This window comes from Nothoprocta perdicaria, unplaced genomic scaffold, assembly GCF_003342845.1.
Source record: "Nothoprocta perdicaria isolate Ctin4 unplaced genomic scaffold, notPer1 scaffold_382, whole genome shotgun sequence".
NCBI lineage: Eukaryota > Metazoa > Chordata > Aves > Tinamiformes > Tinamidae > Nothoprocta > Nothoprocta perdicaria.
The window spans coordinates 407,852-434,972 of NW_020455624.1; the positions used below are offsets into that span (position 1 = coordinate 407,852).

At 39.6% G+C, this 27,121-nt stretch overlaps 1 protein-coding gene across 1 annotated transcript in view; it reads left to right on the forward strand.

Moving 5' to 3' along the window:
- The window catches only part of BMP6 (bone morphogenetic protein 6), a gene marked incomplete at its 5' end in the record, with an annotated part of 89,885 nt that overhangs the window by 48,250 nt on the left and 14,514 nt on the right, over positions 1–27,121 (forward strand). Inside the window, one exon of the mRNA XM_026044782.1 lies at positions 17,023–17,215. Coding sequence (XP_025900567.1) covers positions 17,023–17,215 — 193 coding nt within the window. The remainder of the gene's footprint in view (positions 1–17,022; positions 17,216–27,121) is intronic.

Below are 27,121 nucleotides of genomic sequence, written 5' to 3' on the forward strand. Positions count from 1 at the left end.
GGGGTTGGACTCGATGACCTCTGAGGTCCCTTCCAACCTTCGGCATTCTATGATTCTATAGCGTAGGGGGTTTAGCAGCCCTTAGGAGAAATGGAAGAGCAGCTTATGAGTTGGGAAAAGAATGCACAGCATGAATCTTGTTTTCCTTTGTGGTTGGGTACAGGCAGAAAAGGATGAAAATGTGGTTCTGAAATCAAATGCAGACAACCCTTTCCCTCCTCTGAGGACATCATAGAAAACATGTATGCAGGAGATACCTCTGACCACCAACCACATCCCACTCATTAGGGAATTTTAGAATTCATAAGAAAGCCAATGGCAAGAGATTTTTTTTTTTTTTCCCCTGAGGGACTATTTATTGTGAGCATGTCTGTTAAGCTTTTGCAGCTGGAGGATTGGTTTTTATCTGAACAAGAAGCTTTATCTGGGCTGGTGGGGAAAATAGGAAAAGGTTCAGAGGCCAAAGAATGGGGAAGAATACACAGGGCATTTGCACACTGTTCCRGGGGATCTTAATTATTTGGAGACAAACCTCAGATTCGGTTGACCACATCAAAATGATTTTGTCTTCACTCCTAGCTCTTATAATACAGTAGCATAAAGTTTTGAAAATATTCTATTGAATAGTCTGTGTCTTAAAAGGAAGTGTTTTAAGGTGCAGGTGGCTATTCCTAGGCTTAACCTTCTTGAACTCCCCAATGTGTAGGAAGGTCCAGGTTGTTTCAAATCTCCCTTCAAAGTCTGAGTTCAGGTCCTCGTGATGTGCCTTGGTTGAAAGCATCTGTCAACTGCTCAGTGTTTGCATGAGTTCAATGAGGTGGATCAGGCTTGTGGAGCCAGACTTTTCCATCAGGCCTCTACTTTGTGCTACCCAAATACATAAAAGGCCCCAAATTGGGTTAAATAGATTATGCAGTATTTGAACCTAAGTTGTGATTTTATTTTCTAGTCCCTTTGCACATCCTGTACTATAACTTGTGATTGGAATGCTGTTTCCTGCAAGTGCAAAATTTTGTTACAGTTTTCTGCTGTGTGGGAATGCAAAGTGAAATCTAAATAAATGGAAACTTTTTATAATGCTTATTACCTACATAGGTCAAAAAGCAGATGTCAGTTTTTTTTTAGTTGTTGGTGGTGGACAGCCAAATAAAGTTCAGCCAATTTTTTTTGGGAAATCAGGAAAATCAAGTAAAATATTTTCCAGGATTAGATTGCCTTGCTTGTCCAGCATGCTACTGGTATTTTAAATATAGATTTGTTACAGATGCCAGCGAAGTATTTCATCTTATAGAGAGAAAAGAATTGTGAGGAAGCAGCATGATTTTCCAAGGTTTTAGCATTTTTCTAATACCARAAGCAAGCAGGATGGTGTTTATATTTATGTCAAAAGCAAATATCCGCAGCTGGTAAAGAAGCTCAGAGAGAGGTTGCTTTGTAAAAGTGGATTTTCATTGAACAATGCTGTGATAAAAGCAGACATATTGTGGATTTGTGAAAGGTGTTGCTATTATATCAATCAATTATATCAAAAAATTATATCAATTTAAAAAGAAAAAGTCATACAATGATTTTAGCTGAGATGAGCAGTTTTGACTCCACTACTTCAGATAACTCACTCATGTCTGCTTCTGTAGTTGGTATTGCTTAGGTTAAGCCTTATTGCCCAAGCAGAAGTGGATGTAAGACTTTTTCTTGTAGTTGCTGCAGTTCAGCTAGGCTCTTTATGTGTTATTTGGAAAGTCATTTCGAGTGCACTTATGTTGCACTGACTGTGTGGGTTCTAGCTTATAAAAGAAAAGCCTTCAGTGAAACCAGAGCAGTCTTCCTGTGCTCCCAGCCTCACTGGTCTCTGACGGGCGGTTTCACTCAACATGGTGTAGATCCTGAAATCTACCCCACTGTCACTTGGTTCAAATCACTAGAGGAACATCACCTGCTTCTCCAGAAAGTATTTTCTGAATGTATCCATAAGAGGAAACACCTATGTTCCTTCATTCACTACCTTATAAATAACTAAATTATTATGATGATGATATTTGTATCTGAAATGATACCAATATCTCAGAAACACTGTGGTGCTACCATGCAACCCAATGGTAGGGTGTCAAAGCAGTTTTGGGGAAAATGTGGTGGATTTTTTTTTTCCCCTATATTACTTACTAATGCTCTGCTGTTCTATCAGTCTTATCTCCCTTTGGAGATGCAACTTTCCTTGGTGGAGATGACAGACCAAGAAGCACCCTGCACTACAGCAGGGGTCTTAGATGAAATTGGACTGGGGGTAAGGAACAGTTCAGGACTAAATTTTGATTTCTGTTGAAAAATAATGCAATATCGCTTAAATAAGTCCTAAGAGCAAACTGATCTCACTAAAAGAATTGATTAAACCTCTTCAGAATTAATTGAAGTAAAATTGGGAAATTTGTATATTTTCATTTAATGTTTTGTTGCAAGTTTGAATTTCTGTGTATTATTAAAATKAAGTTTCCTGCTTCAGCGTTTTTTTCTGGAATTTCCATTTTGGTAGCTTAATCTTGCAATATTTTGGTACCAAACTGATTTTGAAGAGCATTCACTCAGAAGACTTGTGTTTTGGAAGTGGAAATTCATTTTTTAGGCCTATCGTAGTCCTAGTTTTTTTAAGATCACTAGATATGTTACTTTGAACTTTACATTTAGCTTTTAATGGAGACACTGACGCTGAAAAGGATTAAAATGCTATGAAAAACAGAGTGAACCAGATGTCTGTATGAATTACAGACTGCAGGCCTTTTCACCTCAGTTAGTGCTCCTAAACATTGTGTCTAAATATTAGAAAATTYTGTTCACAGTATTAAAATGTGCTGTAACTTCTTATTTGCAACTGAATCTACTGCTGAACTGCTGAATCTAGAGGTTTTATTTTACAATATCAATATTGTTTTGACTGAATCAACTTGCATTTGATTTTACTCTTATGTCTAAAAAACCAAGTGTTAAATAAAATTTTAGCAGGATTTTAATGTTTTTAATATTTTTAATGTTTTATAGACTAGTTTGTGAAGTTTGGTTTGGGATCATCAAATTCTTTGTCATATATTCTGATAGGAATATGACCTCTTAAGGGATTTTTAAATAGGAGGAGGGGATATCAAACTTCTGATGGAGATTCCTTGGGAGCCTAACTGTGAAACTGCCACAACTGAAATATAAGAAGGGAGCAGGAAAAGACTCTTMTGTTTTGTTCCATTTCACTTTACAAGGAAAAATGTAGGAATGGGCTTTCCAGGGTGCCCAGAGATCAAAAACACAGGGACTTTAGCAGATGCTATGGTTCGTAGAGCATTTGTGTTGGTTGGCACCTTTACTGTGTCAAAAAGGTGGCAACATGGTGTGGCAGTGCTAGGAGCTAGGACTTGCTCTTGGTCACTGTAGAGAGTGGTGCGGGTGGCTTTATATTAAACCTGGAAAATCAGAAAGGTTGCCTAGGTTACAGAGCACTCTAATAACCYGAGTACCTGTGGAAGGTCGTCCCTTTGGAAAGGGAGAGGTGCCAAGAGACAGCAGTCCACATGCTGGGACATTTCTCCTCTTGACCGCAGTTAATGGCAGGGAAGGGCTTAGARGAGGAGAGCTCCTGGACCAGGACTCGAGAGCTGCAATGTGCAGAGGACAGCAGGCCTAAGTATTAATGCTGTTTCAAGTAACTGTCTAAAGAGATGAATKTTTATGATTGGTAATCCAAGCAGGATTTAGCCATGGCAAACCAAGCCAAATCTAATTTATGACTGGAGTAAATCACACAGGATAATAATATTAAGTCATTTGGGCTGTCACTTTGTCAGTCCACTGGCTGTGCCCAGTGCCTTTTTCGTGAGATGCAACTAGTGTCAGTCCAGTGGGAAATGGGCTGACTGCAGCATAACTCAGCCAGCCACTGCTGCAGCATCGCTGCTGCTCTTGCCACCACAAATTCATGTGGACAAGTGGAAAAGTGATAGCAGAGGGGGAGGGGGGAAAAAAGACACTTTTTTCCTAAAATTGATACAAGAACATAAGGTTAGAATACATACATAGTAAGGTTTGTATCAGTTTTGTTGTTAGGCATTGGCTTTTTTTTTTAGAAGCACTTATTAGAAAATATATAGCATTTATCTGTATTTTTTTAATGTATTTCCCACTTTATCTCAGTGCCTACATGATCTGCAAGCACCCAGACTTTCTTACACAGCCTAAAGTAGAGTTGCTCAAGCTTTTGATTTTTTTTCCATGTGATAAAGGCAGAAAATGCATTTTTGTCACATAGAAAGGGTTTTATAAAACTTGATAGAAAGATCTTCTAACACTTTAAATAGGTGCTATCCTCCAAAAGATAATCCTTTATCTAGAATATTTTCCAGCTCAGATTTTCTTCTGATGAAAAGATAAAAAGTGATTCTTTCCGTGCTTTGGGTAACAGAGAGAGAAAAATGCTGCTGGAAACTCTTCAGACTCTTGAAATACAAAGGTGTTATTATGAGTTTTCTTTTTTAATGTCTTAGGATGAAAAGCATGGGTCAGAAAGCATCTAAGAGGTTATTTATCAACACCTCATTGAGACATCAAGTATGTGGAATTCTATATTGCAGTGACTACTCTTTAAAGAATGCCCCAAAGAATTCTCTCAAACTGCCCATACAAGTGCACATACATCAGATATTCACAGGTCTTCGGAAAAAAAAACAAAAAAGTCTACCAAAAACTCCTTGGAGTTGGCCTATTTCCTGTAGTTTTCTAAACAGCATGAAGTAGCCAAAATCTGTGGTCTAGACTAGTTTGTTCTGCAGACTTTTTTTTTTTGGGGGGGGAGGATTTACAAACCGCAGAGAGTTGGAATGGATCAGAATAAATATTTGCTCATGCACCTACTGATTAGAGTTTTCAAAGTCCCCAGTCTTGTTACAACACACATGTGAGCATTAGCATTCACAGGGTTAGGTAAATACAAGGGCTTTCCTTCCCTTCACCTCCCCRAATTCTGTTTACTAGAGGCAACATTTTCAATGTGGCGTGTTTCTTTTTGGTATCCTGCAGTGTTTTCTGACTAGTAATTCTCTGAGAGACTGTTATTGTACCAGAGATCACATTTTTCAAAGTGCTTTTTATCCCCCTCCCTTAATATCAAGCAAATTATTACTCATCTTGGAGTACTTCATTGGTGCTGTTTCTAAGTTGGAGATTTCTCCAAGTATGATAGCAGCTGCAGCTAATAACATTGATTATACAACATTTAGGTTAGTTTTCTCCTGTTTTGTCTGGAGGAAGTTCTGAACACGGACATGCAATGTGATCGCCTGTCTTTTTTCAATATGCAAATGTTATATAAAGCTTTAACCTTTCGCTCTGTGAGAATTGCAATAAAAACTCTCCCTTATGCCCTCCTGAACCCCACTTTTGAGGTTAGGTTAGTTTAGTAAGGTAAAACTAGTTTAATATATGTGTATTAAAAAATATTTTTGCTTATCAAATCTCCTCCCTTTCTATACATTTGTAAAGAGAAAGTTGACAAGTCATCCTGATCCAACTTTTTTAATAGCTGATAATTTTCTTTTTAAAACAAACTTTTTTTTTTTTTTTTTAAAGTACAAGGTACGATAATCATCTCCTTGGAACTCTATGAGTTTCAGATACATACTACCATGTTGCAGTAATTTAAAAAAAAAAAAAAAAAAAAGAAAAAAGGTAAAAAGGCTTTTTTTTCTAATCAATTTGCTTGACACTGAGTCATAAACTAAAATTTGAGTCTGCGCAGTCCAGCTGCTGACAACATTAAAAACACTTCAAGCATGACAACAGATAACAACAGACAACAGAAAAATATTTTAAGATTAAAGTGGAATTGATTGTGGGTTTTCTTTTTGAATGTATCTCTATATATCTATTAGTCTTTACTGAAAGTTGGGAGACTCTTGGGTGTTTTTCTCCAAAGATGGGATGTGACCAGTCAAGGCAAGAGAGGGCATTGCTAAGAGACATAGAGCGGAAAAATAAAATCAGTGATGACAAGGCTCAATTGGGTGGAGCAGAAAAATGTTCAAATAGCCAAACAGTCCAGACATGAATCGCAAAGATATACAAGCCAAATCTTTAAAAAAATTAATCTGTGGGCAAGCATCTCTGTTGGTGTATTTTAACACATTCTCTCTTGTGGTGGGAGGCAGTCATTCATTTTTAATTCTGTCCTCAGGAACTTCATAACTTAAGGAAAAAGAGCCAGAACCATCTATATATTGGGTTGTTTTTTAAACTAACGTGGTTTATTAATTTCCTACTAGTTAACCCAAATCCATTTTTTTGAGTCGGTTTAGGTGTTATTACTCGAAGACAAGTTGTATGTAGCTTTCAATTTAAATTCCTAAATCATAAGGATTGCTTTGTATATTTGGTGAAAGAGGTAAAAAATAAAATATGAGAAAGAAATTGGCAGAGGCTGCCTGCTTCCTACTGGATGCTTTTCAGGTGAACTACCCAGCTATGCTACTGTATTAATGTCAGGCCAATATGTGGAACTAAGGATCGATGCCACAAATGCTTTTTTAATAGTTTTTTTAATAGTGTTTTTCCTTAGCTCTTACTTTTTCATACTCCATTCAGTTTTTTCTTATCTTTCTCAAAGTGTTGAGTCCCGCTSTCATCTAACATAGCTGGGAACTGGGAGCTACAGCCAGGAACAGAAGCTGTGTATCTTTCAGGCTGAGTATCTGAAATTGTGCTGCAGTGTCCAATCGCTTTATCAGATGGACAGAAACATTCCAAGTATATTTGTAGTCATTGGGGAATATGGGAATAAAAAAAAAAAAAAAAGCTTAGAGAAAAACTATTAAGCAAGATGTGGCTTTTTGTCAAGGTTATTTTTAATTTTTTTACCATTTTCAGGATTTTTTTAAAAGGATGAAATTCTTTGAAATTCTTTACCCCTACGCAGATCATTGAAGTTGTATGATGTCRTTTTCTTTTCCTTTTGAAGACATACTGTGAGAAACTGAGAGGCTGCAGGTAGATAAAACTATTAATGACCATTTTATGACCTCTGCTCTAACCGCCCACAGTGATTGCATACTTTTTCATGTCTGACAGCTATTTGGCTCTCCATAACATCATTATATTGGTTGACAGGATTTCAGAGGGGAAAATGAAAAGTCACCTCCCAAATGGCACACTCTTGGCATGCTCAGTGGACAGATTAAGGATGGAAAAAAAAAAAGGGATTTCAGCAATTTGGTGGGTCAAGAGACCTCCGTTTCCCAACCTGAGGCATGCAACGAGTTCCCCTGGTTCCCCTGGCCACATCCTTCTTGTGGTTTGTCTGGAAATGCATGCATAGGAGCTTATCTTGTGCAGCCTGGAGCCTGTTTCCAAAGTGTCCTATGGGGCACCCCAGAGAGGTGGTTGCCTGGGGACTCCTGTGGGATTCTCACATGGGTGTTTTCTGCSCACCACAGGCAGTGGCTGATGAGCACTGACTTGCTCCTGTGCAAGGCAGAGAGACTGCTGTGCACTTTGGCTTTGAGCACTCCACTGCCTGGAGGGAGAGCTCCTGTTTCCAGGTTCCCAAAACCCGGGCAGTCAGGACAGAGCCAGCCTCTCTGATCATGCGCGGAGGGCGAGCATTTTGGGGTCAGGGAGAAGCCATGGGAATAAGTGTAATGCATTTAGGAGAGTTCTCTGGGGAAGCATCACATATGCTTGTCCTGTCCTTAGTTTTCTATAGGCATCTGCTTTTGGCAAGTGTGAGACAAGCTGAAAGGACCTTTGATTTGACCCAGGGTGGCCACTCCTGTGTGCTTGTGTAAATAACGCCTGTTTGGAAATGTGTGAACTCAGGATTATATTGGATGCCGAGTGAGGCTGTGATCCTGCACAGGTTCAAGAGGTGTCAAGTTCAGAGGGTGTCAGGGGAAGTCGTGTGTGATTGGGACAGCACACAACATGGGACAAATGTGGAGAGAAAGCTTTGCAAGAAGTCACTGCCTTGGAAAGAGCAACAGTGACTGCACATCTGATATAATGACTGTAAAATATGCTAGGATTTTGGTCTTATGTAAAATTTTCTCCAGTTTCCATAGAGTTCTTGAATGCTTCCCACATATTTTAGGGTTGTGCAGTGAGATCCCTAAGGGGCTTCGCAGTCCTTTGTCCTTGGAGGAGGCTGGGAATGGGATAAGGCTTTAATTTGCTTCTTTCTGGCTTTTCTCTTTTTTCCCTCCTTTCGATTTTTTTTTTTGGGGGGGGGGGGGGGGAAGGATATGGGAGGGGCACCTTGAAAAAGCATGTTGGAGAACAGGGTTATTCACACCTTGCAGTTATCCAAATTCCATGTTAGATCTTACATATGAGCAGATGAGCCTGTCTGGTACTATTAGTGAGTAATTTGAGATAGTGTCAGAAGATCAAAGCGTTTGGTGCTGAGGCTCTTTGGATTTCTGTTAACAGAGTTTACTGGGGGAGCGTCTTCTTGAATCTTCAGGGAGGTTCATGGAATAGTCAGCCCCATGGCAGAAGAAAGTTGAAAAAGGAGTAATAATTAAGAAGGGCAACACAAGAAATACTGTGTTTATTTTTAGATGCAAGGGTGTTTTGGTGTTTCTGTGTAGTGTGATGTCCTCCAGGCTCTTTCAGACAGTGCTTGGGGGTTATCTTTGTGGATTGATAGAGATTCAGAATCTGCAATCTTGGTTAAACTCTGAGCATTAGAACCATTTCTACCAAGATGAGCCAAGGTGGCACGTAGTATGTGGAGATGGGGGTATCACTTCCAAACTCCTACTGCTTAGACAAATGCAGGTGAACAGCATAGTAATTTTAATTATTTCACATTTCTTCAAACACTTCACGTGTTCTTTGTCCTAGGTCTTTAGAGCTTGGAAATCTTGTGGCCTTGACCCTTGCTGAGCCATTTGCTCTGTAGTTGCATTAAATGTTAATTTGTGATGTCTCTGGAGAGCGATTATTACTCTTCCCTAGCTCTCCTGTCATTTTCTGAGCTTCTCAAGCTTGGTGTTTCTTCTCTTTCCYATATCTTTTCTTTAGCTGATACCCACTCTACTTCCTTTCATGATCTCTTTTTCTTACAGCCCTTTTCCACAGAGTAGTCAGACAGTTCCTCACAACCTTCTGTGATGCATCAGGACACTGTCTCTAACTAAACAGTGTTTAATGCAGTTGTTTGAAAAAGRAGTCCTGCATATAATACTAAACACTAATGCTGAGTTAATGCACAATGTTTGATGGAGYGAGTCACAAGTGATATCACAAGTGATATCAATGAATGCTACAGAGATAGTTTGAGTAAACTATAAACAGTGTCATAAATTGAGGTGSCTTATTTATTTATTTTTGTGTATCAGTGTCCAAAGGGCTATGCTTGGATGCTGGATTAAACATTTTCAATAATTTACAACATTTTAAATCCTGGGCAATATTTTTAAAAGGGAGAGGCTGCACTGTGTTCAAGGGCTATCGTTCTCAGCTTGGTTATTAAATGAACTGCTCACACATGCCTGTGATGGCCAGAGATTAGTGCTCAACAAGAAGGTGTTCAACTTGATTTCAGGATAGTTTTTGCATTGCTTGTATTGCTGTTTGGCACTGATTTATTCACAGTCTTGCTAATAAATTTTAAAGCTCCCCAGTGAATAGAGAACGCAGGGAAATGGGCATAAATTTAAAAACAATTTCCACATTGCACAACTTTAGCATTCAAATTTAAGTCAAATGCGCAATTAAATTGGAGCAGACTGCCTTAAATTCCTACTGGAAGGCAGGCAATTTTGAGAGACGATATGAGATAAGCCAGGAAACTGCTGCACTGTTTAAAAATTCCTGAAAATGTTTCAAAATCCAGTTGATAGGGCTTGGGCAGCTGTGCAGTTCCAGGGAGCTGCCACTGAAACGATGCTTCCAAGAGGAAATGCGGCATGACCTGTGTCAAGCCTGAAGGATGGGAAACGCCAGGAGCGGAAGGTTTCCACAGATGGCTTGAAGTGTCACAGGCCGTTACAGGGGATGTGGGCGCTGGAACAGACGAAGGCCCCGAGCGTCCGGTGGCGACGCCACAGAAATGCCGCCCGCCTTCCCCACGCAGAGCTGCCAAACGCTTCCCAGCGCGCCGCGCTGCTGCAAGGCCCACGGCACCCGCTCCTTCAGGAAACGCTGCACCCGTGAAACCTCAATGGGAAGCATGCATGCTTTCTGAAAAGCATAATATTATTTTAAGCATAAATTACTTTGGAACTCAGTTGCTCGAGATCCCTTGCTCCAAAGGAGTGGATTTTGCAGGCAAGGGTCCTTATCGGCTGCTYGGTGGGAACTGCATTAATGTTGCCACAAGAATGCAAACAGTAGTGCTTTGATTAAAAAAACACTGAAATAGTGAGATGWTTGGTTTTTGAAGGATAGAACACTGTTTGCAGTGCTGTATGTGCCAGCTTATGCTGGTTTTGCTAGTGTTTTCAGGGAGGAGGCTGTCCATACTATTGCAGAGCGATGCATGTGGGGAGACGGAGCGTGCAGGATGCCTGGCTGTGGATGTCTGCGGCCGAGATGCCAGGGGCCTGTGGCTGCGTCACCCCTCCCAGGCAGTCTGCACTGGGATCTCCTTGTACAGGAGGAGATCCGTTCTTCCCCTCACGTGTCGGAGGGAAGCTGGTCCCTGTTGCTGCCTGGTTTCCCGTGCGGAGGCGAGGAGTGTTGCTGGCCATACAGTAGGCATCTTTGTGGACACTGTGAAAATGTCTTTGAGTACTTTCCGGTGTCCCCTGGGTGTTATATATTTGGTTAGTGCATTATTTTGACTTTAAAACTACCTTTGATTCAAGAATCCTGAAAGGAAGCTGTTGTGCAACTGTTTTAATCTGATTTTACAGGCTGATTCCAGCTTGATTCCAAGCACAAAGAAACAAAGAGGAGCTCAGTTGTATATATATTTTTTTTTATCAAAAGTAAAAGGCCCTCCTCCTTTAAAGAACTGTTCTAGAATGTTATGTTTAGTGAGTGATTTGCTATTGTTTAAATTTAATCTCCGTAATGACATTGGGATTGGATTAATCACGGGTTATTTTTCTGAATCATTCTGGTCTGGCACTCACAGCTACTGAGTATAAAGCCAGGTCTTCATCAGATGTAAGCTGGCATTGCTCCACTCAAGTCAGTGGAAAAAATCCACTTTATATTGTGGCAGCCCAGTTGCAATATTATAGCTATTTCTAAGAAAGCACCCTTTTTGGAGTTTTTTTGGCCTTGAATCTTTTTTACTGTTGTTTTTAAGCTGTCATTAACTTCCAATTGCATTATATTTATGGTAGCATAGCTAGCTGTTGTCTCTAGGTCTCCTCAACTGGGCCTAGGGGGATAAACAAAAGGTAGAAAGCCAAAGTCAACTCTAAATTTCTTTGCTTTTTCTGTTTAAGAGCTGCCTGTCCTGCCAAGAGCATAGCCAGCTGTCAGTGGGAAAAGTTAATTACTCGCCTCCTTCACCTCTAGAACGCTTCTGTATGCTGTTACAAATCTTTACTCAAATCTTTACTTCATCAGTGGTTCCTCTTGATGGCTGCATTACTGTCTGGGGTGACAGTGCAGCAACACTGCATATCGCAGCAAGGGTGTTGGAAAGGTGATGTCCTCCTCATTAATCCCAAATCTGTTTGAAGCTCTTGTGTGAAGGCCCTGTGGGGCCACGTACCAACTCACTGTCCAACAGAATGAAGTTGCTCTTAAAACTCTTGGGGTACAAGAAGTTTTGGATTTGCTGGGGAGAACAGATGCAGAATATCTCATCCCAAGTAGTCGCAGCCTCAATCCTTTTCCTTCCTACCCTGCATCTTTCCAGGAATTAGGTTGCCATAGAAAATGTGATTTTTTTATATAGATAATAAAAGGGTTTTTTTTTTATTATGTGCTTTTGGAGATCTAGGTTTTGAGTAAATGCTTAATATATRTTTTTGTCTTTATCTCCAAGGTAGTGAGACTTTCTTAAAGGCGCTACTGAGACTTTTAGATTGACACCTAACTGGGAACTTCTTGCATTTTTACCAAACGCTCAACTTGCTGCTTTTCTCAAATCCCAAGAACTTGAGGAAAACCACCAAATATGAGGACACTTAGTGCTGGTATTCTGGATATGAACTATGTTTACTCAGGAAAAACTATTGTCCTGTTACTACTGCATAGGAGTTACCTGAGATTCCAAGTAATGCTTAAGCTCAAGGAGTTTGTTTTACTTAAAATCATTAGGGTTAGTTATCTTTAGTCCAAGGTGTATGTGATACATGCAAATAGAAGTATAATGGTATAGTTAGAAAAACAGATGCATTGTGTTAATTTCTTAATTGTTTTACACAGTGCTTTTAAAAGTAAACGTATGGTGAGTGCTATGTTATTTTTAAACTAAGGACATTTTGTGCTGAAATTGGCTATTGCAACACTGGTTTAGAATTAGAATACACAAAATTCAAAACCACAGAAAGCCTAATTTTGACATTCTTGCCTTTTTAACTTCTCAACAATAGTGTTGTGTTTGTATAGTATTTAAAAATATTTGTTGAGAGGAATGTAAAGAGCTACTGGCAGGCTTCTCTGTTAACTGTTCATATGTGCTCAGCTGGTCTTGGCGCTCAGAAATAAGCTGTAATGAAAAACGCAGAGGTGAGCGCTCCCCTCCCGGAGTCCAGAGCTCAGACCCTGCGTGGTCTGTAAGGCGAAGGCGCATCGGTGGCCTGAGCCAGACTGGGGCAGAGCGGCACGATGACCTGGCTGCTCCCACRGCTCTTGGCTTGGAGTGCCACGATGGGCAAGAAGGTCTGTCCAGTAATTCCTCCCATCCCAACTTGCYGTGGTACATGCATATCTGCATTGGAATTGGCTACAGGGCACAACACTGGCAAGCAAATAGTAATATTCAGAATAATATGATGATGAGAATGCATTTTATGAAGTAGTAGTTGGCGTAATGATGCTACAATACCTAATTCTGCCTGGCTTCTCCCTGATGCCCCAACAAACATCAGGGAGAGGTTTAGAAAGGTCAGTGGAGCTCAGGAACTTGATTCAACCTGCTGTGGCCACGAGCATGGCTAATTTTCTCAGCAATGGATTTGCAAAGTTAGGGCCTGCATGTGTCGATCTCCAGGAAGAAATTAGTTTTGGATTTAACATTTCACTGATCAAACCAACCTGAACGAATTCACGCGGGGGAAAGAAAAATTGGAAAGCAGCTTGAGAAATGATTTCTCCTTTTTGTTGTTGCATTGCATTTTTGGCATGCACTGTCTGCATTTTGAATAATAGGTCATCTGATGCGATGTAATATGATAGCAATACAAACTGGGAAATCCTGGGAACGAGCTGCTCAGATTTTGCCTTTCCAAATTTTACTGTTCTAAAACTTGACTTCTTTGTTAAAAATGAACTGTTTCCAGGGGGTAAAAAGCCCCCAGAGAAGAACTGTTGGCATTTTATATTTTTAAGCTGTCTTGCTGAATGAAAACAGTTGATTATTAACTTGATGGAGTGACAATAAGTATATAGAATTTAAATATCTCACCACTCCCACGAAGAAAAAAAACCACCCTCCATTGTATCATGGGAAGATACATAGCCAGAGAAGCTTTCCAACTTGTTAAACTTTTGTACTTGCTTCATGCAAGCTTAATGTGGGCTTTTTTCCATCCCACAATGTTGTAGGGACACTTCTGTATGTAGCTGAGAGGATACCTTCAACTTCAAAAAAAAAAAAAAAAAAAAAGTTTTTTTTTCCTGAACATGCCTGTATTTTGTAACAGAAACAGCTAAACTTAATCTGAAAGAGTACAAAAAGGTTTCCTTGCCTATGCCATGCAGCTTGCTTGTTCTGCTAATCCTGATAATAAAATCACTTTGAACATTTCCCCTGTATTCCATTTAGTCAGCTTTTGTGATTGTGTGGGGCTTTCAAACAAGCAAAATAAAGGAAGAAAGCTTTTAAAAACAGGAAAATATTATTGTAAACACATCTAAAAAGCCATAAACTCCGAAAGGGTACTCAGAGTCAAATGTTGCACCTGAATGTACTTTTGATGTTCTGTAGTGGWTGTTTCGATGGTGTTGGGTTTTGGGGAGCTTTTTTGTCTCCTTTGGATGATAGGGGAGAATACTGATTTAAAGGACTAGATTTTGGCCACTTATAAGCTAACATTTTGTATTGGACGTGGGAGGAGGTCAAGGCATCCTTCTGACTTGAGGTCTGAAAGCAACATCAGAAAGTAACCTTTTTGCTTATTCTGAGCCTCTTGTGCTCTGTTATGTGTCCCTTTTACAGGTCAGATGGGACAGTTCTTCACTCTCTGTGTGCTCTGGGAGGCCAAGTCACATCTTGGTGTAGGGCCATGACTCGCAGGAAGCATACAATATCCCTCTTATTATTTCTCTGCAGTGTAATTTTAGTTTTCCTGCACCCTGTCAGATTTCCTGTTGTGATTCTTGTTCCTAATTGCCTTTTCCAGRGTCTGTTGTTTGTTCTGATCAAGCCCTTCCATTTGCTCTTCTTTGTCCTCCTTTTTGTTGCGCTCAGTTGGGTTGTTGCCGGCAGTTTCAYGTGCACAGCCTGCTGTCATCCTCTGTGGCTAGCCTTAGGGAGAAGATACCACATGCACTGCGAGGCTGTGGTGGTGCATCTCATCTTCAGGGTGGCTCATCCGGCCCACCAAGCAGGAGGTGGACTTCAGTTTTGCCTGGATGCTGCACCCATAAACAAGGACTTTGCAAGTTCTAAATCAAGAATTATTGCTTCATACTTCTGTCTCTTTAAAATAACTGATTTAGACATTCCCTCACCATTAATTACATCCTCTCATCTCATAGCAGCAAGTGAAATGGCCATTCTGGACACATCATTCTGCTAGAAACAGTCAAGCACAACTTCTTAGTGGTTGGACTCCTACAAGTTTCTGAAAATACATGGCCAGTCCATTTTGAGAAGTGCRTCCTGCTGCACTTGAGTCAGGATATAGAATAACCAGACAGCTCAGTCCGTTTCTCAAGACTGTGTCCAGGCGAGTCAGACCAACTAGATGAGTGTTTAGAGTCATTCCCAATTAAAACCAGAGGTATACACTTTAAGGGAAGTAGAGTTTGCTGATGAGAGATGGCTAGCACCATTTCAAAACAGATTTCTAGGTGGTGTTAGAAGTTTATGATACCATTGTGTCAATACACTCACCCAGAGAGTGGGTGGTACAGCTCCTTTTTGGAGGTCACAGGATCTAGGCACCCACATTTGCCAGTAAATTGACTTTAAACTGTATAGGCAAATATGGAGCAAGAGTGCCTAACTTTGGACAGCAGTTTGCAATCTTACCTTTGCACCCTGTAGCATTCAAATGCAGTATCTTTTAAGTGCTGTGTACCACAAAATGCTCCATGAGAGTCATGTGGAGGTGAAAAGATTTCCAGGCAAGCTTCAAAGAGAAGGATGTGACTAAGTGTCATGCAGGGTGCCAGGACACAGTCACAGCCAGATGAGGCAGCTCAAATGGAAGAAGTGCTCCCAGCTGCCAGGGAAAAGGGGGAGAGTTTGGAGGAAACTGGATCTGAAGGATGACMATGAATAGGCAGGTGGGAAAGGTAAAAGGAAACGTTTCCGTAGGCTGTTTTGGAAATGCCAGGGAGATGTGTCTCCTCCATGGAAGGTAACCTGTGAGTAAGGCGGTGAAATTCAAGGAAGCTGCCTGTAGTTCCTGGCTCTGCCTCAAACTTCCTATGCCTGTGCTTGGCCAAATCCCTTTCCCTATGATTCAGTATCCAACTGTAAAATGGGGATGGCTACTTGCCTCATATGATGCTATGAGCTTCATCTTGTGAATGCTTTTGCAGTTTAAAAGCAACAGAAAGCACAAAGGCTAATATTAGGAGGAATCTGTCCTTCCCTTGCCTCCACTTCTGAACTTCACCATGTTCCCAASCATATTCATACTGGGAACATATTCATAATTTAAATATATTGCTCATTTTAGTGGCGGAAACAATTTCATGGGTTTARGTTTTCTTTTTCAGAGCTCTGAAGATGTAATTATGTGTGTTTATACAATCTGTTGTGATTTTAAGCAATTTCTGGTAGGAAATCAGAATAAATAATAATGAATTAAAGTCAGACAAATACAAGTTGTAATCAAGTAACACAAGAGGAATGGGGCAAGAAGCAGAGTTTGTAAGGGGTACCTCATTCAGAGAAAAAGCAAAACCTAAGGCATTTACTTGCAGAAGAAGTGGTTCTGGTTTGAGACTTGCACTCTTGCACTCCACACTATGGGCAACCTGAGGAGTCAAAGCTCAGGGAAGATAACTGAAGAAAGCAAAAGAGTTCATTGCCTCTTTCCTCTCTCATTCTCAAATAAACTTCTGCAAAAAGAAGAGATTTTAAGTGTGTTTAGGTTTTAACTTTGACCCTTGAAATAAATGTCATGTTAGTCTTGTTCAGGTGACAAGCCAGCATGTAATGACTACCGTTCAAACCCAGAGGCTGAGAGATGGCAATTTTTAGSACATGCTGTGAATTGACTTACCATATGCTAACAATTTATTCTGTCTATGCCTTGATGTCCTAATGCAAACTGGAGTGCCTCATCTCCTCTACTAGAGGAGAAATGCAAGGCTTCATGAAATGCTCTGAAGAACTGGAGATCCACAGGTGGAAAATGCTTAGGGAGGTCACAGGTTCAGATTTACAGGGTGTTTTAAACAGGACCAAAWTTATCATATTTTGCCTGTCAAAGCTGACTTTTCTTTAAGAAGTATAAAAATCCCCAAAGTATATGAGAAGATGAACCCTATCTAAATTGTATTTGAAAGACCTGCACTAGAAAGGCTGTTGTTGCACAAGCTTTCACAGCACTTGTCAAGACTATCTTTGCAGAATAAATATGATTTTTGTTTTCTTTAAGAAACAGGTGGCAGCATGTGGAAACATTTTGTTATTAAATTTTAGTCATGGTTCTTCTTTTTTATTTTCCTCTTCTTTCTTTCCATCTGCAGTTGAATATGACAAGGAGTTCACACCTCACCAGCGGCACCACAAGGAATTCAAATTTAATTTGTCTCAGATTCCTGAGGGCGAGGCCGTCACAGCTGCTGAGTTTCGAATCTACAAGGACTGTGTCATGGGGAGCTTTAAAAACCAATCCTTCCTTATCAGCATCTATCAAGTGCTACAGGAACATCAGAACCGGTAGGCAAGCAGTGGTCCTTCTACTTCACTATCTGCTGTTTGAGTGAAGGGTGAGGGTGTGGGTTCACGCTGGGGTTGAGGAGCTGGCAAGTCAGCKAAGTAGCTACCACTTTTTTGCTCGGATTGACAGGGTGTGATACTGTATGGCACTTCTGTTGTGGGAAAGGAATACAGGAGAGTGCAGAATGAAGAAACACTGTGATATATTAGCTCAGGGCATCACTCATCCRCAGCACTTCTCTTGTCTGTAAATAAACCAAGTCTCTGACATGAGGCAATAGAATTTAAAATCTATTATTACTTAGGCAAACTGAATTATACATATCCCCTTTCACAATAAGCATACAAGCATTAAAAATAAAAGTCTGAAAAATACTGGTAATTCATGCAGGCTTCACCTGCTTACAACTTGTATCTTTTTAAATTTAAAGCATACCAACTTTATCAAACTTTTACTAGACTAAGAAAACCATTAACAGTGATTCTTATGATATTTTACCATTTTATATAAAGAGAAATGGTAAATGAAATGGTTCCTTAGATAGAAATGTCAGTTTTTTACTTTTCTGGGAGACTTATCCAGGTTATCCATCTTCTTTCTTTTTTTTCATTTTTTTTCATTGCGAAAATACAATGAGCAGTTGATGGGGATGTTCTCTGTCATACTGAAGTGATGTTTAAATCTTTTTTGGGGAGTATCAATAAGATGCATTTAAAAATACTGCCAAAGACAGATTGAAATAAAATACACAAGTATTTCTGCTAAAATTTTGGTGCCCTGTAGATCAGATATTGTCTGCGTGAGGTTTTGACCAACTTCTACTCTAAAACAAAAACAAACAAGCAAAGAAACCAGCAAACAAAACAAACAAACAGCCCAGACGTGCTAGGCCTTTGCTACAGTTGAACATTGCATCATACTGTAGATACAAAATAGTCTAAGCTTTCAGTGGCAGTGAGATAGGTGAGAGAGAGGCTGGGATAGAAATGGTGGCACACAAATCTGAACAAGGGTAAATGGATGGGTTTATTTGAAAGGCATAACTTCTGTGGCTGGGGAATCATGCAAGGAAAAAAAACAATGGAAAGTTGTGGTCAATTAATATATAGCCTATTAATTAATAAGTTTGGAAGGGTTTTATAACTCTTGATGAAACATATAGACACTGTAACTGTTGCTCCTGCTGGAGGCAGAGAAAAAGAAATAGGAAACATCAGTTTTCTTTTCTTTTTCTTTTTTTTTTTTTTTTTTTAAAAAGGGACATATTCCTTGCTCTGTGAAAGTTTACCTGGTGCTTTCTTTCTGTTGCTTCTTTCTTCAGCCCTCCCACTGACAATCCTTTGATGAATTACTGTTGTAAGTAATTCAGACTTCAGACAGCTGATAGTTGTGTCCCTGGAAATTGAAATACTGAAAATAGGGGTGTCGGGCAAATTATATGAGGACAATGTTCTCTTATTGCGTTGTTACTTGGCGGGAGGTGTTCCAGGTGGTGTGCTTGCTAGGTAGGATGTTTTATCAATGCACATTTTCTTCAGAGCTGATAGAAATCCCATGCGCATGCAGATTTCGTAGATATTAGCTGTATTGCCAAAACATTCATGATCATTGGTCTGTTTTACATTTCACAAATGCAGATCCCATCACCAGAGTGGAAGGGAAATCTTTGTTAAGTGTTGCTGAAAGCAATAAATACAGTTCTCTTTACAAGTCACCAAAGCAGGACGTTACATCAGGTTTCAAAAAAACAGATGGCATTTCAAAACTGGGATATGTGTCCTGAGGCACTGTATACTTCAGCATTTATATGTGATCGCCAGCTCTGTAAATGCAGAGCAGGGATGGCATCTGCGATTGGAGTGGAAGAGCACTTTCTCTCCGGAGCTGTTGAGCAGTTGGCATCTCCAGCTTCCCTTCTGCTGCTGGTTGTGTGTGCTGGAGGGCATCCTACCATTTCTGCTGAGAGTCATAAAGCAGTTTTGTAGACCAAATTGCCAGGAGCATGCAGTCCCTAGTGACAGGGGCAAGACCTGAACTGGCAGCCCAGAGTGCTTTATAAGTCATTACTAATCTCTTACTTATCCAGTCAGCCCCAAAGCTCCTTTTCTTTTTATGCAAAAGAGTAGAAGGGAGGGTKGTTGCATGTCACAACAATTCTCATCTACACAGATGTGGGCTAAATGGGGCTTGTTAAATCTTGAAATTGTAACAAGCACATTCTCTCTTTTTCCCTTTTTCCTTTTTTCTTAAATGACTGTTAGACACACAAACATATATGAAAATATGTATGGCTATATATATGTATTCTCTGTATCTATATCTGTATATAAATACACATATATATGAGAGTACATATATGTTAATTGTCAGCACTAAGTTAAAACATACAATTATAAAAAGACAGTTATAATGAGATCCTAGAAGCTGCTCCAGTGTTACCTTCAGGTTAGGTTCTGACTCTGTAGACTTGTAGATTCAAATGTGCTGCCAAGTTGGTGACACGGGTGGTCTTTGGGGTTTTGAACAGTCTTGAAAACACATACTAAGAAGTTGTGGCTAGCAGTTTACTACCATCTGTGCATGGAGACAAAAACTGTCTTCTGTCTCAGAGTCTTCTGGGATGCCGTATCCTTTGAGTGCCTTTTTCTTTTTTGATCATCAATTCACTTTGCTTTTACTAGAAAAATTAGTTAGAAATTTAGAAGCTAGTTGTTAGAAGGTACTTGTTACTACCTTTTTTTTTTCTTTTGTCTCAATGAATTGATTTGGAATATAATGTAAAATGTATTATTTTTCTGTTGCAACTCCAGAAGGAACAATCATAAAAACATTTTTTTTAAAAAAGAAAAAGCTTGTTAAATACTTCTAAGGCTTCTGTTGTGTTCTAGCAGACATCCTAAAAGCCAGAAAATAACAACTGACTTTGGCTTTAAAAAAATAAATAAATGAAGTGTGTCTTATTTCCTTTAGACTAATGGTTTGAGTAACAACTTGGTATTTCCTGGTGTTTGTATTATATAAGGAAGAGTCCATACAGATTGTGAATTCTTGTTAGTGAACTGGCAGACTGAAGAAAAATGGAAGTAGCATCCTTTATCAACTTATTCTGTTGTCAGATCTTACTTTTCATCTGGAAAATTCATCTCTGCAGACTGTATGAGATATCTGTTCAGTTAACATTGTTAGTCTCTAGAGACAACTCAAAGCTGAGCTTTGTTTTTATGAGGTTAACAATTGTCTTGAGACAATTGTCTAGTCTCTATAGTAAACTTCCTAAGTCTTTTTGGTAGCTAATGAAATACATTCAAGTGCGAATGAMAATGCAGTGAAGTGACTTAATTCAACATTACTTGAACAGAAAATGACACCCATGTATGAGACTCCAATCCACACGGGTCATACGCAGTTCTGACAGCTCCCCAAGACATAGCATGATGGCTAAAACCATTCCACCATACCCAGAACTGAGCCTAACACTTGTACACTTGTACCACGGCTGCCTGTTCTAAGTTATCAAATCCTTCTTTTTTTTTTTTTTTTCCTCCTTATAGACAGGTCTGATGACAAAGATTGTACAGGCCCATTCAAAATTGTGTTCTAGATAAGAGTCTATGCAGAAAGGATGAGAATAATGAGAGATTGYCAGGAAGTTACTTGATGCTCTTCCTGCTTAAAGCCATCAGAAATATAAAAATGATACTCATGGAGTTTGCAGGCAACGAAGCATGCATCCAGGACAGTGTGGTCTAAGCACATTCTCTCTGAAAAAAGAAAACATTTTTAATACTGACTCACTTATTCAGTAATATTTTCATCTCCCCATTCCTTCCACCCTTTTGTAAGGTTAAAAAAAAATGTGCTTAGAAACTAAGCTTTTGTTTTAAAACCAAACCAGGGGTAACAGCTATGTTATTTCCTAACACAAACTGCTGGACTTGTCAGTGGAAGGCTGCAAAGAGATTAATAAAACTTTTATGATAGATGAAGCTTATGACCAAATGTGCATTACACAGATATCTGACTGTGTGGAAAATGGGCTTATTAAACAGAACCACAGTGACATTTGCTTTGCTCAGCACAGCTTTAGACTTTGAAACAGGCAGTGGGTTAGTCTGATGTGAAGAGGGGCAATGTGGTGGTACATCCAGCTGGTGCTGCTTGCTTTCAGCTTCTCACCTTCCAGAGTTTCTCAAACTGTGCTGTTTGAGTTCTAGGCTGCTTTTTTTACTGTTTTGGTGTGTAGAAAGTGGGGGAGCTTTGCCAAAGCAGCAGTTTAGGAGCACACCTTGGCTCAGCTGGTGGTTCAGCTGGTGATGCTCCAGCTTGTCACCCTCTGCTTTGTGTGATGCTGAGACAGAACTGAGGCAGAGGCAGAAGCTTGCATGGTTGATCTCAAAGATACTGATTTTGTGGAAGACCAGCAAAGCTCTCTCTGCTTTCCGATGCTCTTTGGGAGTGATTTACCATGTAAGTGAGACTTTTAGAAGTGCAGGAAAGAAAGGAGTTTATCTCTGGCAGCAGATCATTAATTTCTTCTTCTTTCCTGAAACTTCCTTGCTCTCACCCAGAGAGGTGTCAGGTCAGGGCTAAAGARGGCAGGCAGTTTGTGCTTGATCAAAGATGTCAATCCTTGGCTTGGATCATTAGTATGTTTTCAAGTGTAAATATCCTGTTATACAGACCTCCGAACACTCCCACACTGTCCAAACAACTGATCTATAAAAAACGTGCAGCAGTGGCCTATGCTAATGATCAAAGGAAGATACGGTACTTTAATGGTCAAAGTTTATTAAACAGTCTCATTTGCCCCCAGAATGAAATAGGAGAACCTGATGTGCCAAAAGATTCCTCCTATATGATAAGATATGTACCGATGTAGGTGTGCCCTCCAAACTGAGYGAGGAGACAGGTTCCTCTGCTGAAYCTCATTCCTTAAGGGTTAAAGCTGTTCATTGTTTCTCAGCTGCCAGTTACAGTGGTAATAAAGTCTTCCTCTTTGCAGCAAGATATTTATACACATAGGATCTGAGCTTCTGATCTAAAGGGCAAATTGATTCGTCGGCAGTGTTTATAGCTTAGAAAATAAATAACTGTCCTCAACTGGATTTTGGAATGGGTTGTGTAATATAAATGACAAAGCTAGCATCAATCTGTTTCAAGTTAAGGTCAGATTTGTATATAGTGTGCATATATTTGTATATTATAGAGCTGTTTCCATGATGCTATAGAGAAGTGTCTGTTAGCGTTTGAGTTCAACTCCCACTGTGCATATGCGACTTAATGTGTTTTAGAGTGGTTGGTTTTTTTCTTTTCAGACATTTGAAAGTTAAAGTTATTCTAGAGGAAGCTTACTAGCTCACAACTAGTTAGTCTTTTTGTCCAAAAAATCAAAGAATACCATCTAAGCGCCTCGCCTTATTTCTTTTCTTAAAGGAGAAAGATAAACACTGTCCCCAACTTCATGGTTCAAAGTGCATTTGAATTCTGAGCATACTACATTACAACCAGATTACCCCTCAGGGTGATTAAATGCTAGCCAAGAAATGAGAAATACCTTTCCTATCCCTTGGTCTGGGGAGAATTTCTTTTTCTCCACAGTTCCCATTGGCAAAACGTTCGTGCCTCAGAGCTGTGAAGCTCAAGAGTTTGAACTTGATGTGAGGGARACCTTTACACTCAATTGCCAGTGTTGGCTTTGTTTGTGGGGTTGCTGCTGCTTTTGCAGCTTCSCTGCTTCCTTCCTCCTGCACCAAATCATCAAGCCCTTGCAGAGCATCTCCGTCCTGTGCTTCATCCTTCATCCTGGCTATCAGTCCTTCCCTGTTAGTGCCCAACTGCTGATCTCCTGTTACATCTAGAAAGTAACTTCATCTGCAGGCTGATAGCTCTTAATATTTTCTTCATATGTTCCAAGGCAGTCTTGTAGAGCTTGCACGTAGCTTATTCCACAGGCTCAGGGGTGATATAACTTCTTCAAAATCAGATGATCAGTTAAGCTCAATCTTGCTTTCTTCCATGAAATGACATGGTCTCACTTTGCTTTTCATGGAAGTTCATTCCAGGTGTTGGTATTCCCTTGCCTGTGATGATGAGTGCTAATTAATTAAGATCATATAGTGCCTTTTAATCTTTTCAATATGGTCATGTAGACATACCAAGTTGTTGGTACTGTATCTGTTGGCAGAATCTTGTGTTGTGTAAACTCAACAGACAAGGTGTTCTATAAATAAAAAACTTTTTTTTTTTTTTTAATTGAAAGCAGCTTTTAACTTCTGCTGAAGGGTGGAAGATTTACAGTTTTGAAAGGCTGTGTTTTCAAAATTTTGTCTGTGTAGCAAGTCTGTAAGACTGCATCTGTTGTGGATGCAGCTTTTACTCTGTTATTGATTGATAAGAGCAAATAATTTTGATAGTTTATTCTGGGCAGAATAATTTTTACTGAAGGTTGACATCAGTACAAACTAAAGGCTCAGATCCTGAAGTACACAGAGTATTTTGAAAGTACATTAATTAAAAATCCCACACACTTCTGTGCAAAATTCCCATTTCAGAAAGTGCTGTTAGGCAGTCTAGACTATTATGTCAACTTGTCTTTGAAGAAAAGTAAACAAAAAGGTTCAGCTGAGGAAAGTTTTAGAGACTTATAGTAATTAATGCTTTGGTAAATGGCTGTTGATGTGTAACAATCCTTTAAACACCTGGGTAATTGTGAGCTTTGAAGCTAGCCCAAAAATGTTGTGAGACCTGTAATTAAAATGAGAGACCTCTAACTTGGTCATTTTGAAGGTGAGAGTTCTGTTTATTCTCACTGTCTCCTTGGTAAAACTTTTAACCAGTTGGGAGAGAAAAATCAGGGAATGGGAAAATTAAAAAAAAAAAAAAAAAATAGTTCAACATATATGTCTTAAATTTAGCTTTTTACAGCTTTGGTGTTTTTCCTGTAGCAAAGTTCCATGTTGTAATGTGTATCCAGAACAGAGAAATTATTTTAATCTGGACATTTCAGTAAGTATAGTAAYTTAAGATTAACCACTTGACCTGGTTGCTAATTTGACTGAGTCCTAATCTAATTAGTGTTCAATTAAAATGAATTAACACTCAGACACATTTTGTTGAAAGGTTTACACAGAGGTTTTAGTTAACAAAATATTTATGTAACAGGAGGAAAAAAAGCACTGAAATTAGATGAGAACTGTTTCTTCTATAAATGTCCTGAGTAGATGGTTAGGATGCTAGTGTTAAGAATAGTAGCTGTACATGTTATTCATATTTGACAAATCACCTTGCTTGCTGAGGACACTGGAGCTAAATCCTGCCTTCTGAATCCCACAGGTTGTATTTCTCCTGTAAACTGTGTACTACTTTGTTTATCTTAGCCACTTGTGCTTGCTCTCTTGACCTTAGCTCCTTAGTCCAGCTCTGAAGCCTTCTGAAGTCTTTGGAAACGTTACCATCTATTTCTTTCTGGCCTTCTTCTATTTTCTTCTTCTGGCCTTCAGCTTCATGGCTCTCATCCAGAACAAAGAGCTCCTGTTTTGAGTCAGGAATCCCCCAACTTGCATCTTCCCATTTAATCTCTTCTGTTTTCCCAGGGAAGTTTTCAGCTCATTGCCTAAGTTTCTCCCATTCACTAGCTTTTTTTTTTTTTAATAATATAAACTTAATACACATTATGCCTGTAGCACCCTAATTATACAAAACAGTAATTAAACTCATTAAGGGTAGTGGAGCACACTGAAAGTAAAGATGAGATCGTCAGATATATATTACAGTGTCGATGAGGTTTGACGAGATATATATGAAACTGGATGTATACGAAACTGGAGGCAGGCTTGACAATGAAACCTCTTTTCTGTGCACTGAGTTTGRAACTCCTCCATACTGTTGTGATATCCTGTGATATCCTTAATATGTGTAGCTTGTTGTGCACAAACTTGTAGTCTGACTTTCCTTCAGTCTATGCCAAAGATGGATACTCTTTTCTTATTGGTTAGGGGGATTGTTTCATGTATTTCTTCATTTTCTTTTTCCAATTTTTCTCATTTTTCATGCTCCCTTTCTCTTTCCCTCAGTTCACTATCTCATCTCTCTTATTTTCAAATGCTAAAGTTTTGAGATATTTTTCCATTAATTTGTCCATATAAGTGAATGCATGCCTCATCCTGAAAGACAACTGCCTGCCACACTGCACAGGATTGATGTGATCACTTACTAAATAGAAATTTGGTACTTTATTTCATATCACTGTCTTTGTATATGATCATCTTCTTGTCCACTCCAGATTCTGCTATGAATATAGGCTTTCACTTGTTTCTTTGTATATAACACAGAAGAGAGACAGAGAGAGAGAGAGATAGCCCACTTCAGTTTGATATTTGACTGTTTCTCCAGCCATTTCTTTTCTTGCCATGGCTCTATGGGGAAAGTGGTGGCATTATTCCACCAACCATGCCRTTATTCTGGTCAAGAAGCTGGTGCATGGTCAGGTCAGAGTAAACTGTCCCCAGTTTCAGTTGGATTTTTTCTGATGGACTTTTCACCTTCCTGGTCACTCTGTAACACATTTTACTCAGAATAGACCTCTGATGACTTTGTTTGTGTTTATGGGTGTTTTGGAAAACCTGCATCAGGTGTTTCAGTTKGGATACTCAGCAAGCGGCAAATGAACTTTTCAGACCAGACTGTGAGTTTGCTCTGCAGGGAGTTCCCAAAGACCATATGAGGAGAAACATCTGAGACTGAAATCTGCCTTTCCAAAGCTGTTACCTTGCATGGCTTGCTGGCTTGCAGGAGTCCTCAGTGCGTTTGCTCATACAACCTTTACAATAAGTAAGACTGCAGAATATGGTTCTGCCAAGCAAACACGCAAAGGACACAAATGGTTCCCACATCGGCCACCCTGTGGTCCATCACTAGGAATGATATTGGGTTAAACAGGAGCTTCAGCTCTTTCTGCCTTTCTTCTGCACCCTTAGTGGGATAGGAATGGGCTAAATGTGATTTCTACAGTCTTTAGAAAGCATAACTGGAAAAAAAAAAAGAAAAACAAATTCAATCAGAAAGCTGTGATTCCCCATGAACATAAKGGGCAGGACTGGAACTGTGAGATTCACACCACAGATCCTTGACTTTCTTGGCAGCAGGATCGCTACAAATRGCAGCAATAGCAGGTTGTTATCTTCCATGAACTCTCCTCCCAGGAAAATGCCAGGAGTTCACACATATTTTTAGAAGCAGAGGAATGCTGAGTCAGGAACAATGAATTTGATTCCCAGAGTTTGTGGTGATCACAGAGCTACCTCTACTCCCTTTTCTCCACAGGCTTCCCACTTTTATCTCTAGTTCTTGTGTGTTTGTGTTGTCTGCTATCACACTAGGCTCAGCATCTTTCCCATTCCAATTACATTTTCTTTCCCTTCTACCTCGGGTCCAGGATGGGAGGAACTTCCAGTACGAGACCTATGACACTGGAAGATGAGTCTGTGTTTTAATTAATCTCGATGGCGATTCAATCAGGGGGAGAAACCGTGTGGTTTGGTAGCAAGAAGTTCAAGGTATTACATTAGGCATGCTTAGTCACCAAAGGAAATAATTGGGTACTTTGCAGCCCAGGAATGTAGATCTCAGGTTTGTAGTGAATCACAAGATAGACTTGAGTTAACAGTGGGAATTTGGGGCCGGGGCGGGGGGGGAAATACCATTCTGAGATGTGTGATCAGAGGGAACAGTCTGTTAGACATGAAAATTTATCTTCCTCTGTATTCAGTGTCAGTGAGATTTTGACTGGAATTGAGTCTATAGAGAGCAATGAGAATAGACAAAGACTAGGAAAAAAAGACCTGATTATTTCTTGAAGAAAGGGAGATTGTTATGTCATTTCTTTCTCTTCAAGGATGAACAAATGT